The sequence below is a fragment of the Echiichthys vipera genome (assembly GCF_963691815.1).
Source record: "Echiichthys vipera genome assembly, chromosome: 10".
NCBI lineage: Eukaryota > Metazoa > Chordata > Actinopteri > Perciformes > Trachinidae > Echiichthys > Echiichthys vipera.
The window spans coordinates 27,877,653-27,894,087 of NC_139835.1; the positions used below are offsets into that span (position 1 = coordinate 27,877,653).

Sequence of the window (16,435 nt, forward strand, 5' to 3'; positions counted from 1 at the left end):
TGTGGACACTGATGCTGCTTGCAGACAGCAGCTCTGAGCTTTGTTCACATTTTAGTGAATGTAATTAATATCTTTCTCATGATATAATAATTATTTCACTCATCTGTTATTGCCCATGGATATAACTGCAATCTCCGAGAGTGGGAGATTCATAACTTGACTATGTTTCCCTATCAATCAATTAATAAGTGCTGCTTCTTTCTTATTTTGCACAGGCCCACACACAAATATATAAAATGTTAAGTACTTTCAGTAATTTACAGGGTTCCCACAGCACCTTTAAAGCTGAAACTGTGTCTCACTATATCCTGACAGCACAATGAGATCAATGTAAAAGAGTCATTTAAGTCTAACTCTCGCTGTCTGCTCCTAATGTCATCTGCTAGATCCACCGCACCCGACCGACAACCAATCAGAGCAGGGGAGTCTCTGCCGCAGTGTCAATAACTGCTCATGAGCTCTGATCAAACTGTGAAACAAGGCAGCGCTGATCAAATATGAATCAAGATTATGTTACTGTGTTGCATATTTCTGACATACATTGCTTTCAAAAACATATTTTAGTGCATCACTTAGCGGTTGGCTGGTGGACGGAGCTTGGTTTTTTGGTCTTTTGGTCACAAACGTGTTCATTTTGCGTCAGAGACTCACTCGGATCTGAGTGGCTGCTTTTGTTTGGGCGTGGTGGAAGCCAGCAGATGTACGCATCAATTTTACGGGAGCCAAAATTCAGTACCCACCAATGCATAACCTTCAAAAGCAACTGCTTTTAACTGACTGTCATTGAATACAACACATGCACAGACAAAAACATTCACACCTTAAAGTGTGTGTGTGTGTGTGTGTGTGTGTGTGTGTGTGTGTGTGTGTGTGTGTGTGTGTGTGTGTGTGTGTGTGTGTGCGTGTGTGTGTAATTAGGTCAAATAGTAGATGCAGAGGACGCTGGTTATAATGTTCCGGTAAGTCGATGCCAGCCGAGATGACGCAGCGCTGACAAAGTTAAAGTAGGATGAGTCTGAAACACCAGCATCTGGAAAATATGCAAAAAGATTCAAATGTAATACGATCTGTTTTTTTATTCAAAAATATTTGTATACTCCCCCAACTTTCTTGACGTTTAAACTGACGAGTGCATGTAAATCATGGCACAATCGAAACAGGATCAAAACATTATTTGTCCCTCCCTGTTACATATATGTCCTAAAATGAGCCCCCATGGTGACCACTGGACTTTGCCTCATGACTGCAGTCCCTGTCTGGTCTTAAAAACGTCTCCAATTTGTAAAAAAATACTGATTGTGTCACAAATTAGAAGCCCCGATCACCAGTGTTGTTTTCTCAGACTTAAGAAAGCTCCTTCAGAGCCACAGAAGACATCATGCATGTGTCAAATCAGCGGGTTGCCTCTTTAAGCGTCTCCAGCATAAACAGATATCCTTGTAAAATACATGAAGTACAGTAACTATGCAAGATAGTCTTCCCTCCACAATAAGGGAACGCCCCACATATTCCTCTTTCAAAGGTCATCTCAAAAAGTGGCTTAAATCAAATCAAAAGTGCGACCACTGACTCGACTGTATCATATTGCACACAACGTCTTATTTCATTGATTTATTCTGTGTGGGCCTGAGTGTGTCATGTATGGTGCTGTGTGTCTTGTCTCTTCTATTTGTATCTTATTTATTTATTTAGTAGTATTTGTATTTGTTCTACTTTTTTTTTTTTTAGCAGGGACTACGGATGCAAATTAGCATCTTTGCTATAATCCGGCACTTTTACAGTGATATGTTATCGTTGTTCATTAATGTGCACTGTCCCTAACACATAAAGTATTGATTGATTGATTGATTGATTGAAGATCACCTGTTATAGTTGCCTTGGAGACGACGGTCACCAGGTCATTCTCGATCCTGCAGGTGTAGGTGTCGCTGACGTTGACTTGCTGCAGTGTGCTGCGTACGTTGAATATCCCCGCAGAGTTATGCGTGAAGCTCGTTCTTCCACTCAGGACGTGTCCGTCGAAGTCCGACCATGTCACGTTCGGTTTGGGGTACCACCTCGTCGCCTCAGCAACCAGTGCGTCATTTGTAAACTCAAATGTAGGGGCTGAGAAGGCTGAGACAAAAAAAAAAAGCATGAATCAATGTTGCAATGTTTGAGTTCAGTCCCACTTCAGTCCCAGTTTAGGTAGTTTTATATTTCGATCACAATCACGATCACGATCACGATATAGCATGTTTTCTGGTGATTTGATAAATAAATAGTCTTTATGAAATAACCACATGGTATTGCCTACTTGTGTATACTCCTGGGTGAATTGAATACTTTACAAATGAAAAGTATTAAGAACTTTGGTGTCATGATTGGCGACGGAGAATACACGGAGGAGACCCAAATGCAGACACGGAACTCAGGAGACGGTATTAACAAATTTAATATAACTTCTTTTACAAAAAAGGTGCACTAACACAAAGTAAAAACACAAAGAACTAGATACAAACTCACACGATGAATGGACACAAGAGGAACAGGTACACGGGGAGACATCAGGGTAGGTAGAAGGTATGATCCGGCACGGAGTGAGGCTCAGTACCGGATTATATACAGAGTGGCGGGTGATCAATGCTAACAAGGATCACCTGCCAGGAAAACAAACTCAACACCAGAAAGAAAGCACATACAGAAGAACACCGACAGAGGGAGACACAAACAACCACTAAAGAGGAGAACGAGAGACTGTCCAGAATCACGACATTTGGTGCAAAATGAACAAAACTATTCGGTTTCATATATTTTTCCAGCCATATCTTCAACTGAAAGGATTAACGGATTATTTGTCAACTATTAAATTAATCAACAACTATTTTGATGATCGAGCAATATTGTCGCAAGTTTGTCCAACGTCTCTGATTTCAGCTTCTCAAAAGGGAATAGTTTCTAGTTTCTTTCCTCCTCTGTGACAGCAAACAAATATCTTTGAGTTGTGGACGACGCCATCAAGAAAACTAATCAACTAACCAATCAACTAACCAACTAAGTGATTCCTCAAGAGAATAGTCAACAGATTAAAAGACAATGAAAATAATCATAATTGCCCAACTGCAATGTGAATTTTACAAGGTCAGTCAATCGTCACATTGTGTATTCATTCATTCATCTTCAGCCGCTTATCCCGGGGTTGGGGTCGGTGGGGGGGCTGGAGCCGATCCCAGCTGACATTGGGCGTGAGGCGGGGTACACCCTGGACAGGACGCCAGTCTATTGCAGGACACATAGAGACGTACAGAGACAAACAACCATTCACACCTACGGGTGATTTAGAGTCATCAATGAACCGAACACCTGCACGTCTTTGGACTGTGGGAGGAAACCGGAGAACCCGGAGAAAACCCACGCAGACACGGGGACAACATGCAAACAGAAAGGCCCAGGCCGGGATGCAGTCCAGAAACCTTCTTGCTAGCTTCCACTACACCACCGTGTAGCCCCCACATTGTGTATTGAAATATAATAAAATCATAGGTAAAGTTACTGGAATACAAATACTGCACAGTCAAACTAAAATGTTATATATATTTTATTATATTGTGTTATGAACCGTTTATCACATAGTGCTTATACATGCGAAATAGTGATGTGATTCCTTTGTTGTCACAAATATTAATTTTTAAAACAAACACAAAGAAACCGGAAAAACAAGTTCTCTTACCTGCTACTCTGAGGTTAATGTTGACCGACCCATAGCCAGCAGTAGAGCTGAAGCTGCAGGTGTACTGCCCCTCGTCACTACGTCTCACGCTCCTCAGCAGCAGAGAGGCGTTCCCCATGATAATATCGTCGGCGAAGAGCACAGTTCTCCCTTTGAACTGTGAGTTCTGGCTCTCATCATCCACAGCTCCATTCTCAAACTGGGAGACAAATCCCGTCACATCCTTCTTCACCCAGGTGACTGACGCTTTTCTGAGTCCAGTGCCTAGAAATTGTGAGTTCAGAAAGCAGCTGAGAAGCTCGTCCTCACCGAGGTTGGCAACTGGCGACCTGTCATTGCTCCTCACCTCGTAGTAGGTACCTGTGGGAAAAGGACACAGGCTGGACACAGACTCATAATGGAGAGTATATCACTGATATTATTTTCCTCCAAGTTTTGGGTGCCAATTTAAGATTTGTTTCATACATTTTTTTCAAATCTGTTGTAAAACAATATTGACTCAGAAGCCGGATCAGTTATTGGTGACCTTGAGGTCCCTTCCCAAGGTGATTCCAACGTAAAAGCACAGACTGTAAAAATATACTTAGTCTCCGTAACATCACCCGTGGGGTTCTAAAGAGCCAAAATGAAGCTAGCAGAAGCTAACAAGTTAGGCTAACAAGCTAGCGAGATTTTTATTTTTATTAACCTTTATTTATACAGGTAAAATCTCATTGACACCCAGGGTCTCATTTGCAAGAGAGACCTGTTCAGGTCGGCAGCAGCAAAACACAAAGTTACAGACAAACTGAACACACAGGAGACACAACACAGAACACATACAGTAAAATATTACAGTACAAAGAAGAAGAAAAAGATAAGTTCAAGTTGAGTTATGTACAAGTGCAGACCCCAGCAGACTGTCTCAACAGCCTTCCTACAAGCAGTTTGAAGTCCCCTAAAGAAATAAAGCTGGACAGCTTCAGCCTCTGCTGGAGCTGGTTCCAGGTCGCAGGCGCAGCGTAGGAAAATGCCTTCTTGCCAAGCTCAGTGCGGACTGACGGGACGGCCTTAGCCTCATGAGACCATCCTGATCTCTGAGCTCCATTGTATTTCACTCTCAGATCAGTCTGGTAACGTGCGGCGGAGAAATATTTGGAGAAGTTTACCAATCGACTGAACCAACCAGCGTTGGTTTTGAGATGGATTTAAGTGTGACGCAACGAGAAGCGACTGTTCAGTGTAAGCAACATGGCGGCTCTGCGGATGAGATGAGCGCAGCTTTCGAGCAAACCGCTCGCTAATTTTTTTTTCTCTTGGATCCTTCTGTTGAATATGGACCGGGCTCCTGAAATTGAGCCTTTCTGAACTTTATCTGAAATTTTATCCTTTACCCACATGTTGTTTACTTTCTGAGCTTTGCCTTGACGTTGTTAGCACGTCATACACTTTGTTGAGCTGATCGGTTGATTTGGTCTGTATGTTGGTGATGGACAGATGGTTTATCCAATCAGCAACCAGTATTTTCGCCCCTTCCCAAAAGATCTCAAAACTAGAGTTCCCAGATGGATCTGCTGAGACAATGAGAATCATGCGAATCAATCCATCTGGTGGAGTCAGGTTAGGAAAGCCTAGGGCAGTAGCTTGGAGAAGAAGTTACTTTGTGGTTGTATACTATAACATATATACTGTAACATACTTTAATAATAATTTCACTCCCTGAAAAAAACTGGAGCACATAGTTACTTCTTGAATGGCCTTTTAGTGTAGTTATATCACAGTCATATTATTTGCTCAATATTTGCATGGAAATTCTCCCAAGGGAAACCAACACATGCGTAGTCAGTAGTATCCAAACACCAACACCCCAAACAGACAACTAGCAGCTAACGTTGGCCTCCTGAGACAGCCCCCACCTGCCACACAAAGCAGAATTTTAATCCTGAATAGGATTTAAATGGGTGAGTTATAAAATAAATTCATCCCCCCTTTGGAAGATATCCATTTGATTTGACTCAGCAAAATGCACTTGAAACTCAGCCGCAACAGTTTCAAAACTCAACTTCTCTTCTCTTGAACTCATCACACAGACACTAAAACAACTTGGTTAGGAACAGACAGTAAACACAAGAACTAGCTGCTTTGTAGCTTAGACAAACATCATGTGCTGAACACACCCATGTATCCCTGCAGGCCTAAACAGAACCATTGCTAATGATAACACCATGTGACAAGGATCTGTATGGTCTTACCTGAGAAGGCAATTGCTAAGAGGAGGATGAGGACGATTGTGAATAAGATGATGAGGGAAATCATGCTACACACGAAGACACACAAAAACAGAACAGTGTAAGAAAACCGACACACTGCAACTGTAAAAATGGTTTAAAGAGTTAGTTAACGGTTCATAGTTAGCTACAAGTAATGGATAAATGGTTCAAATAGTTTGACAAAAATAGCCTAATGGACTAATGGTTCGTAAACTTAGTAAACAGTACTCTGTTAGCTAAAAGTAATGGATTAAACGGTTCAAATTGTTAACTAAAGTTAATGATAAACTATAATAGTTAGCTGTAAGTGATGATATACGATTCAAATAGGAAACAAAGTAATGGATAAATGGTTAAAATACCCTAGTTAGCTAAAGTAGGTAATGCATGATTCAAATAGCTAGTAAACGGTCCATAGTTAGCTAAGATTAGAGGATAAATGGTTCAAATAGTTAGCTAAAAGTAATGGATTAAATGGTTCAAATTGTTAACTAAAGGTAATGATAAACGGTTCAAATAGTTAGTAAACTGTTTAATAGTTAGCTAACAGTAGAGGATAAATGTTTAAAATAGTTAGCTGTAAGTAGGTAATGGATAAGTGGTTCAAAAAGCCTAGTTAGCTAAAAGTAATGATCAATGGTTCAAAACGTTAGTAAAGTTTTAAACAGTAGTTAGCTAAAAGTCGATAATAAATGGTTCAAATAGCCTAGTTAGCTAAAAGTAATGGCTAAATGGTTCCAATAGTTAGTAAACGGTTCATAATTAGATAAAACTAATGGATAATAAATGGTTCAAATAGCCTAGTTAGCTAGAACTAGAGGCTCAAATGGGGTCATCCCTGTGTTCTCCGGGTCCCATGTTCCCCCTCTTTTCCCCCAAAAGGGTCCTATGTTCTCCAGTCACATAAGATTATGCCTCCGCTGATTTAATTTAGCATTTTGTTAGGGTTAGGGGTTACGGTTAGGGTCAGTGTTAGGGTCTACATAGGCCTATTTGGTGTGGAACTGGCACTGATTGTGGAAAAAATAACAGTCGCATACAAAACAGGAAACGTAGGACTTTTTTTGGGAAAAGCGGGGAACATCGGACCTTTTTTAAAAAAGGGACCGATGCTCCCTGGTCACATACAAAGCGGGGAACAAAGGACCCTTGGAACATCGTTACTCATCCGCTCAAATAGTTAGCTAAAAGTAGCCTTATGGATAAATGGCTGAAACATTAAGCTTGCCACAAAGTAGACCTAGAATTGCTGACCAACCTAAATATCGACAGTTCAATTGCATGAAACAATGAACAATATCCACTTTTATGTAATGAAAAGAGTAACAGTAATAGTGATTTAATGATGGGGTGGGCCTACGTGAGCTCGTCTGACATAGCTGTAGGGGTACCTCAGACCAAAAAGGTTGGGAATCACTGCTCTAGGTCATGTACACATGGCAGAATCGACTGTAATGTTGACTTTGACTTGAGCTGTTACATATAACTGTCTTAAAAATCCAAAAGGCAAATGTCTCTTTGTTGAAACAGCCCTTTAAAAACGTTGAGTTACTACAGTGCATTGTATTTAAGCAGCTGTTAAACTGTCAGAGTTGAATCACTATCAGTAGAGAACATATTCAAACCTCACGGCCACACCTGCGGAAGATGATCTGCCCGAGGGTCGTCATGTCTGAACCAACAGTTCAATCCCGGTGCGACGCTTAAAGAATCAGTCATGCCATTCCTCCTAAATTTCCGCAGTTCCTCCACACAAACTTCTTCGTCTTTGTCTTCCGCAGAGCGACTGAATGTGTTTTGCCTCCCTCGCAGCACTTTGAACACAACACCATGAGTAAATATTACCTTTAAGGCGTTCACATATTGACGTGTTGTCACGGTAGCTGAATTATCTTACCGAAATAAAGGTGCATGCTACCAATAAACAGGATAAACTCTCTCCGGTTCAGCAGCTTGTTTTCCAGAGTGACATTTGAAATGTTTGATATACATATATATACATATGTCTGAACTGCAAACTTCGGTTGGGTAACCAAGTACCCTGTGTTCCCTCCAACAGTTAACTTAAGGTGGAGTACATTTGAATGTGTCATGGTGGAAATGACTCAGAGATCCTATAAACACTACAGTTTGACACTAAAACTCTTTTTGTGTTTAAATGTCCCAACACATACAGTAGGTCATGAACTCTAATAACTTATATTATAAGATCCCTTTAGTTTACACCATTTATTTCACCTATTTCACCACTTCTGCCAACCTCAGCATGCCTGCATTCAATTCAATTCAATTCAATTTTATTTATAGTGCCAAATCATAACAGAAGTTATCTCAGGACACTTTACAGAGTAGGTAAAGACCACACTCTATGACTTATTTATGATTTACATAGACCCAACAATTCCCCCGTAGAGTACGGTGGCAACGCAAACCTTCACTATAACAGACAGGAACGTCAGACAGACCCAGCTCTGTGGAGGACGCACATCTGTCTGCACCAGCTGCATGTGTGTGATATTGTGATATATGCAAAAGCACATTACCGTCACATACCGTCTCCGGGTTCTCCGGTTTCCTCCCACAGTCCAAAGACGTGCAGGTGTTCGGTTCATTGATGACTCTAAATCACCCGTAGGTGTGAATGGTTGTCTGTCTCTGTTCGTCTCTATGTGTCCTGTGATAGACTGGCGTCCTGTCCAGGGTGTACCCCGCCTCACGCCCGATGTCAGCTGGGATCGGCTCCAGCCGCCCCCCCCCCCCCCCCCCCGCGACCCCGACCCCGGGATAAGCGGTTGAAGATGAATGATGAATGAATGAATTCAAGCAATGCAATGACACGTATGCTGAGAATATTAGGAGACCCATTGGTCATTTTGTCACCCTGATTGTCTTTATTATGTTGGTTTATTCTGTTCACACGACCTCTGTTGTCCGTCTATCGCTCAAGAGAGGATCCTTCCTCTGTTGCTCCTCCTGAGGTTTAGTCCCCCTGTTAAAGAGCTTTTGGGGAGTTTTCTCTAAAGTGAGGGTCTAAGGACAAAAGTCCAAATTGGAAATACATTTTTGTAGTTCATTGTGTCCGGCTGTGGCAAAAGGAATAGCAATTAAATACACACAATCTCTTTCTTTGTCTCGCATTTCAAATGACTTTTTATTGCTTGCAAACAAGAGCCTTCATGTAAACGACTGGAGAAGATGAAACATTAGACTGAAGATACATTGGTTACATATTGCAGCTCATACTTAAATATCATTCTTTGTTACAAACAGGTAAACACTTAACAGCTCTCTGGAGCTTTTCATTTGCATGAAGAAGGAAGCCCCAGCAGTGACAGCCGTTAGACAATAACGTTATTTACATGTAGATTGTTGTCCTGTACGTCCAACACAATAAAAGTCCCCTGTTATTTTGTCATTTAAGACGGATGTTACGGAGTGTAACTACACTTTTTACTCTGAGAAAATACCAATAAATATGATAAAAACCAAAAACTACGAATAGGCTATAACAACAAGACGTTACTGTAGTGTTTCCATTTTACATACACTGCTACGTACAGAAAGCTGAATGCTAACATCAAGGAAAGCTGCATCTTGTTTGCCGATATTGTTAATTTCTCTCCATTGTCTGATCTTATTCACGCTGGAAAATGTTTGATTGGGTCTGGGTTTTTGGTTTAGAAGTCTTTATTGGCGACTCGCTGTAAAAAAGTAAAAAAAGATGGCGCTATTCTGTGTTAGTCAGTCTAAAACAGTCTAAAATGTACAGTTGTGTAGTTTAGAGGCCTTTATTGGTGTTTTTTGACAGTCAAAAGTGCTGCTATTACGTTACTCCACAGTCATTCCACTGCTAGCTAACTTACATGTAGCTACATGCTAACGTCAGGAAAGCTATAATCTTGGTTGCCGATGTTGTTAATTTCTCTCGATTGTCAGATCTTATTCACCGTGGAAAATGTACAGTTGTGTAGTTCAGAGGCCTTTTTTGGTGATTTTTGACAGTCGAAAGTGCTGCTATTACGTTACTCCACAGTCATTCCACTGCTAGCTAACTTACATGTAGCTACATGCTAACGTCAGGAGAGCTATAATCTTGGTTGCCGATTTTGTTAATTTCTCTCCAATTTCAGATCTTATTCCTGCTGGAAAATGTTTGATTGGGTCAGTTTTTTTTGGTTTAGAAGTCTTTATTGTCTCTGTAGTGACAGCTAGTGTTTGCGTAGGTGTGAGTGTGTGCGTCTGGGTGTCAGCGTGGCTGTGTGTGTTTATGTGAATGTGTGAATGAACGTATGTACATGTGTGTGTGTCTCTGTGCGTGACCGTGGGGGTGGGAGGGTTCTTTTAACTTTTTTCTCCTGATTTTATTTGATGTTTCTTTTCTTCTGTACATCTCTGTAACTTGGCACTTTGCGATACTTTTCTGTATGAAAAGCGCCGTATAAATAAAGGTTGATTTGATTTGATTTGATTAGTCTACAACGCCAACATTTTGCTCAATCACAGGATGTTTTGTTGCGTCATGCCAAAAAAATTACATTTTAACCCTAAATCTAACCACCTAGTTTTGCTGCCTTAACCTAACGTAACATAAGTCTTGTTTAATTTCACAATGGGGCTTGAGATTATTAAAAAGTGACAAGAAATCCTGACTAAGTTGACCGCGAAAGTTACCATCTATGAGGCCGGTTAGGTGGTTTTACTGATACCCTGTTTCTACTAAATAACAAAATTGAAATTTGCAGGCTGCGTCTTAAAAGTATCACTATACTCATCAGAGGTTCATAGATGTAATCTAAGGTATTAGCAAAATATGACCTGAAAACATGCACCAATGTTAAGCTGGTTTCTCACAGATCCAGTAAAGAGAATTTTCACATGCCACATCATTCCAACCAGAGTCGGGTGGTACCATTTCTGCACAGTCCTCTTCACCATACCGTGAAATTCCACCACCATTATCAGGCTGTTGTTCCCTCCAGTTCCTATCAGGTTAGTGAACAAGAGAAGTTCCTCAGTGGCACATAAGGTTCTGGGCATCATCAAGTGTGTCTGCATAATTAGTCCACTAAACCCTGAGGTGTATGTTATAGTTAATCCTCAAAGCGATTTCAGTCAGAAGCAACTGGACTTGGTTATTTGTCTAGGAAGACGTTTCACCTCTCATCCAAGAGGCTTCATCAGTTCATGTACGCATCTGACCAGGCTGGAACTGGACCAGGACCAGGCTGGGACTGGACCAGGACCAGGACCAGGCTGGGACTGGACCAACTATCTGGTGTGGAGATCCAGGTATTTAACCTCTCACAAGGTCGATGATGTCACTGGAACCCTTTGTGCTCCGAGTGCCAACGACCGTCGTTAGAGTGACAGTCGTTGGTGGGAAGTTGGTTTGGACTTTGTTAGTGCTGGTCCTGGTCCTGGTCCAGTCGTTGGTGGGAAGTTGGTTTGGACTTTGTTAGTGCTGGTCCTGGTCCTGGTCCAGTCGTTGGTGGGAAGTTGGTTTGGACTTTGTTAGTGCTCTATTGAGTCTGAACGAGTCTTCCTAGACAAATAACCAAGTCCAGTTGCTTTTGACTGAAATTGCTTTGAGGATAACGACGACCTGGACAAGTGAGAATATTCACAGGCTTATAGTTAATCCATTTTTGAACAGTTTAGACAATCTGCACCAGCGCTAATACGTTGGATATAAAGTATTGTAAAGACTTCATAACAACACATCAATTCATTGGTTTTGAATTACAATTTATATGATGTAAACTTTCTCCCAGAACTACAATTTTTTGTGAACAAAATCAATATTGAATCAAAGGTTTTTAGTTTAAAGCTGTAAAAGTGTTAAGTAATACAGCAGTTTTTTATATAAATGAAAAACTCATGGGTTAAACTCACACATTACTGATGCGACGAACGATATAGTGAATTTTTAAGGTGGAATGAATATAAAAATTGTGGACTGACCGATCTTGCACTGGCTATTTAAAAAAAAAAAGTACTCAGGGGTGTTATCTAAAATGGAGGACTTTGATAATGTTAAAAATGATTTAATAGACAATGGAAGTATTATATTGTCAATCAATTCTAGGTATTAAAAAAAGCTAAATAAGCAGTATCAGTCAATTGTTGACCATATAAATAAAGAATAAATACAAATAAAATAAATAGCTCTAGCCTCGTTTTCTGCATTATACGTTCTGTAAAAAAGTTACACATATCCAACAACATATACATCAATACAGATAACATAAGATCAGCCGACATGTATAACAGTCTGCCCTTACTTAAGTTTGAATATTCAAATTTGGTGGTGAGAAAGAGCATGCTAACTATTTTAAAGATACGTAAATGTAAATATGTATGTAAATAAGCTGCACACTGAAGCCTCTGTGGGTTGACTTAATAATGGTGCAACACATGGAACAGTACTCCCACATTTATATTATTATTATTTGTTTATTCTCTATTATCTGAAAGCTGCAATTTTAGAAAAGTGAAACATTCAGGATGGGAAGGAACGGCTTTGTTTTTACTCATATTTTAGTATCTAATGTAAATCTATCTGTACATGTGAGGACAATCCAGTACTGTAATATAAAATGATATGTTCACTTTGGTTGTCTGTATCCAACCAAAGTGAAGCCACTTACGTCACATTCACTGGGGTTCCATCGATCCATTTCCAGGTCCCCTCTTCATCTGCGTCACTCAAACCAATCCAATACCAAGCTCCTTCCTCAATGACCCCAGAGAGAAACGTCTGTAAAAGAAGTTTAATTTTAGTTATAATCACAATATAAGTGCAGTTATCCCAACATAAAACTACAAACGGCCGAAATGTGTTTCCTCAGGAGGGGGGCTGGAGTCTCCCTTAGAGAGAGGGGGAGAAGTTCAGCATCCGTGAGGAACTCGGAGTAGAGCCGCTGCTCCTTTGCGTTGAAAGGAGCCAGTTGAGGTGGTTCGGGCATCAGGGCTGCATAATATGGGGGTAACAACGTGCCATGTTCTACTGGTGCGTTCTTTTAACTAACTAGTGTCTTTCACGATGTGTTAAAAATAAGTTATTGTACAACGTTACTCTCCATGAAACAAAGACCTGAACTTCCTGGATCGAGAAGAAATTATTTCATGCACCAATAATGATAAAACTTGTGCCGATACTCTGCGTTTATAACAGGCCGTATTAGATTCCTATGGAACGCCATCAAAGGGTCATGACCGAAAGAACGAGGTCGCGGGAACAAGAGGTCGAAATGGGTTTTCTCAGGAGGGTGGCTGGAGTCTCCCTTAGAGAGAGGGGGAGAAGATTAGATCTCCACACTGGCCTGGGAACGCCTCAGGATCCCCCAGTTAGAGCTGGTTAATGTGGCCCGGGAAAGGGAAGTTTGGGGTCCCCTGCTAAAGCTGCTGCCCCCGCGACCCGACCCCGGATAAGAGGCTGAAGATGAGATGAGATGAAAACTTAAAGTCTGTGTAAAGTGTTATGGGAAAAGTCGGTCAACAAAGATTAGACACCAAACGAGTTTTGGCTTTTCTCCGTGGTTTTATTCCCGGAGCATTTTCTGCAGACAGGCTGTTTCCTGTAAGGACGACAGCACGGGCACGTAGAGAGACAGACCCAGAGCAGAGCACGAACACGTAGTCAGCGTTTAGCTGGGTGACAAACAAGGTAAGGCAGAAACATTAGTCACATTCATATCATAGGATTTCTCTGTAGCATGCAAATAGGCAATGAACTGAGTCATACTTGGTATCACAGGAAAAAGGGAACAGATAGAGCACCGTCATGTAGTATCTCACTAGATATACTTTAAAACCGTGCTGACGCAGATACAAGTTTGTGTAAGTTCAGAGCTGAACATTGCGTTGATATGCAGAATGTGTTTTATCCTATGTTTTATAACCCAACACATGTCAATTGTAATTTCCGTCACAAAAGCAATGACAAAAGCGAGATCGGAGTCTGGCACACTGCCGAAATCACGTGTTATTAACCTCCCGGCCAAATTTGACTCAATAAAAATATCCTAGTGTGAAAAAATAAGGTTTCAAAATCAGGAAAAACTTGACAGCACTCTTCGCTGAAACGCTGGAGGCGCTGAAACCATGCCCACACCTCTCTCAACCTTCAGTTATGAACGGAAAAATGGATGTGTCATCTAGCGTATGTGTTCACATTTAGCTTAAACACTTTTTAAATGTAAGTTTTTCATTGCAAATCAGTAGACATCACACTGATACAAATGAACATTAACATCCAACGGATTAAACACTTATTTGCCTCGTGGTAAAAGCAGTTATGCTAGATATATGGGGCGACTGTCGATCAGTGGAAGATTGGGTCGTCCTCCATTTGAGAGATCGGTTGTTTGATCCCCACCTCCCGCGGTCCACATGTCGAAGTGTCCTTGGGCAAGACACTGAACCCTGAATTGCTCCACGTGCTGCGCATGGGTGTGTAAATGTGGTGTGAATGGTTAGATGTGGATGTCCACTGCCATCAGTGTGAACGTCTGTGTGAATGGGTGAATGTGAGAAAAACACTGTGCAAGTGCCTTGACTAGTCAGAAGACTAGAAAGGCGCTATATAAGTACAAGTCCATTTAGATAGAGTACCTGTTCATCATTACTGTCTATCACCACTAGATGTGCTCCTCTCTCTCTGCAGTCGTCTTTGCCTTTCTCCCAGGAACCAGACTCAGTAGAAAGGAGATAACAGGCAGAACTGAACTCCCTCCATCCGGCGGGACACGTTTTGTCTGTAAGATTGTTATGGAAGTCCTGGAGAAGCTCAATTTCAGTCAGGGTGCGTGATCCGCATACTGAGAAATGGTCTGAAATGAATCAAGAGACAATTCTCTGAAACACAAAGCGCCGTCTGCATTCAGGATGCGCAGAATGCATTTCACCAATAACACATTTTCTCAGTTGAGGGTCTAGAAGCTGTTGCAGTTTTCACTAAAAGGAGCATATTATCTCCTGCAGCTGTATCACTAACATAACTCGGTCAGCTGTCAGCGGTAGTATTTGACACTTGAAAGGACTTAAAAGCTGCTATAATCAACGTGACTTTAACTTGTGAATGTGATTTAGACTCACAGAGGACACCAAGGCCGATGAGCCCAACCAGCAGGAAAACACTCAGCACTCCCAGACTGAGAATAACCGCTACATACATCCTCCTGGGACCTGAACACAGAAAATGAGTGAATTCAGAATATCATACGCACAGCTCCCTCTGCCAGCCTTAGAGATATATAAATATATATATATAGAAATGATGTATTTACATATTCCTCAATTCAATTCAATTTTATTTATAGTGCCAAATCATAACAAAAGTTATCGCAGGACGCTTTACAGAGAAGGCGTAGACCACAATCTATGACCCAACAATCCCCCCGTAGAGTGCGGTGGCAACGCAAACCATCCCTATATTCTTGTTTGTTTCAATTCCTCATCACTTCACCTTCTGAGAAAGTTTCAGAGGTGCTGGTAGCCACATTATTATCAGACACACCTCATAACAACACAGAAAGGACCAGTGAATGAAACAACCGTAACGAAGGATAATAACAGACATTCGTACCTCTGGAGTCGACATCCTTGGGACTTTCAACATTGGCGTAGATTTCCTCCGTCGATGCCATTGTTTTCCCCGAATGGTCGGCTCTCCACAGCTCAGGCTGAGTATACCCGTGAATGACTAAACCCAGTCTTGTAGTTCCTCCGAAATTCAACTTTTGAGGAAGTGGGGAGTGATAATGATCTTGTTGGAAATCATCTGCCGGGTCGCTCAAAAGAGGAAGTCGGAGCGGTGTGTCAGTGGTTTGAACAGGCGCACCAAATATAGCGGCTGAAAGCCGTCGCTGCAGCGGCCATTGAATGATCACACGCAGACATCAAAAGTCCTTTTCCATTACACAGAAACAAGTAGACTTTTGAGGACGCGTTCAGTTCGGTGCACCGGTGACTGACTCACCCAAAGCAGTGAATGTGACATTAAATGGGTTTTTCCTCTAAATTAAGAGACAAAATGGGTCAGAAACTCTTGTGTATCTCTTTTTAAAATGTTGCTGACATCTCCTTTCATAGGAGGACTAAAATGTCCACGTCAAAGAAATTGCCATAATTATATATATTAATATTTAACATTCTGGGTCATGACCGAAAGAACGAGGTCGCGGGTACAAGCGGCCGTAATGGGTTTCCTCAGGAGGGAGGCTGGAGTCTCCCTTAGAGAGAGGGGGAGAAGTTCAGCATCAGTGAGGAACTCGGAGTAGAGCCGCTGCTGCTTTGCGTTGAAAGGAGCCAGTTGAGGTGGTTCAGGATCATCTGGTAAGGATGAACCCTGGGCGCCTCCCTAGGGAGGTGTTCCAGGCACGTCCAGCTGGGAGGAGGCCCGGGAGAAGACCCAGGACCAGGTGGAGAGATTAGATCTCCAGTTAGAGCTGGTTTATGTGGCCCGGGAAAGGGAAGT

General features: G+C 41.6%; 1 protein-coding gene across 1 annotated transcript; it reads right to left on the reverse strand.

Annotated features, from left to right (window-relative positions):
* Positions 1 to 914: 914 nt before the first annotated feature.
* Positions 915 to 7,722, reverse strand: vtcn1 (V-set domain containing T cell activation inhibitor 1; the record flags this gene model as incomplete). Its single annotated transcript, XM_083921910.1, has 5 exons — positions 7,597 to 7,722; positions 5,941 to 6,005; positions 3,710 to 4,069; positions 1,864 to 2,115; positions 915 to 1,030 (listed from the first exon to the last, which is right to left on the reverse strand). Exons 1-5 carry the CDS (start codon positions 7,626 to 7,628, stop codon positions 915 to 917), a joined length of 825 nt encoding a protein of 274 aa, XP_083778036.1. The 5' UTR covers positions 7,629 to 7,722.
* Between the last annotated feature and the right edge of the window lie 8,713 nt (positions 7,723 to 16,435).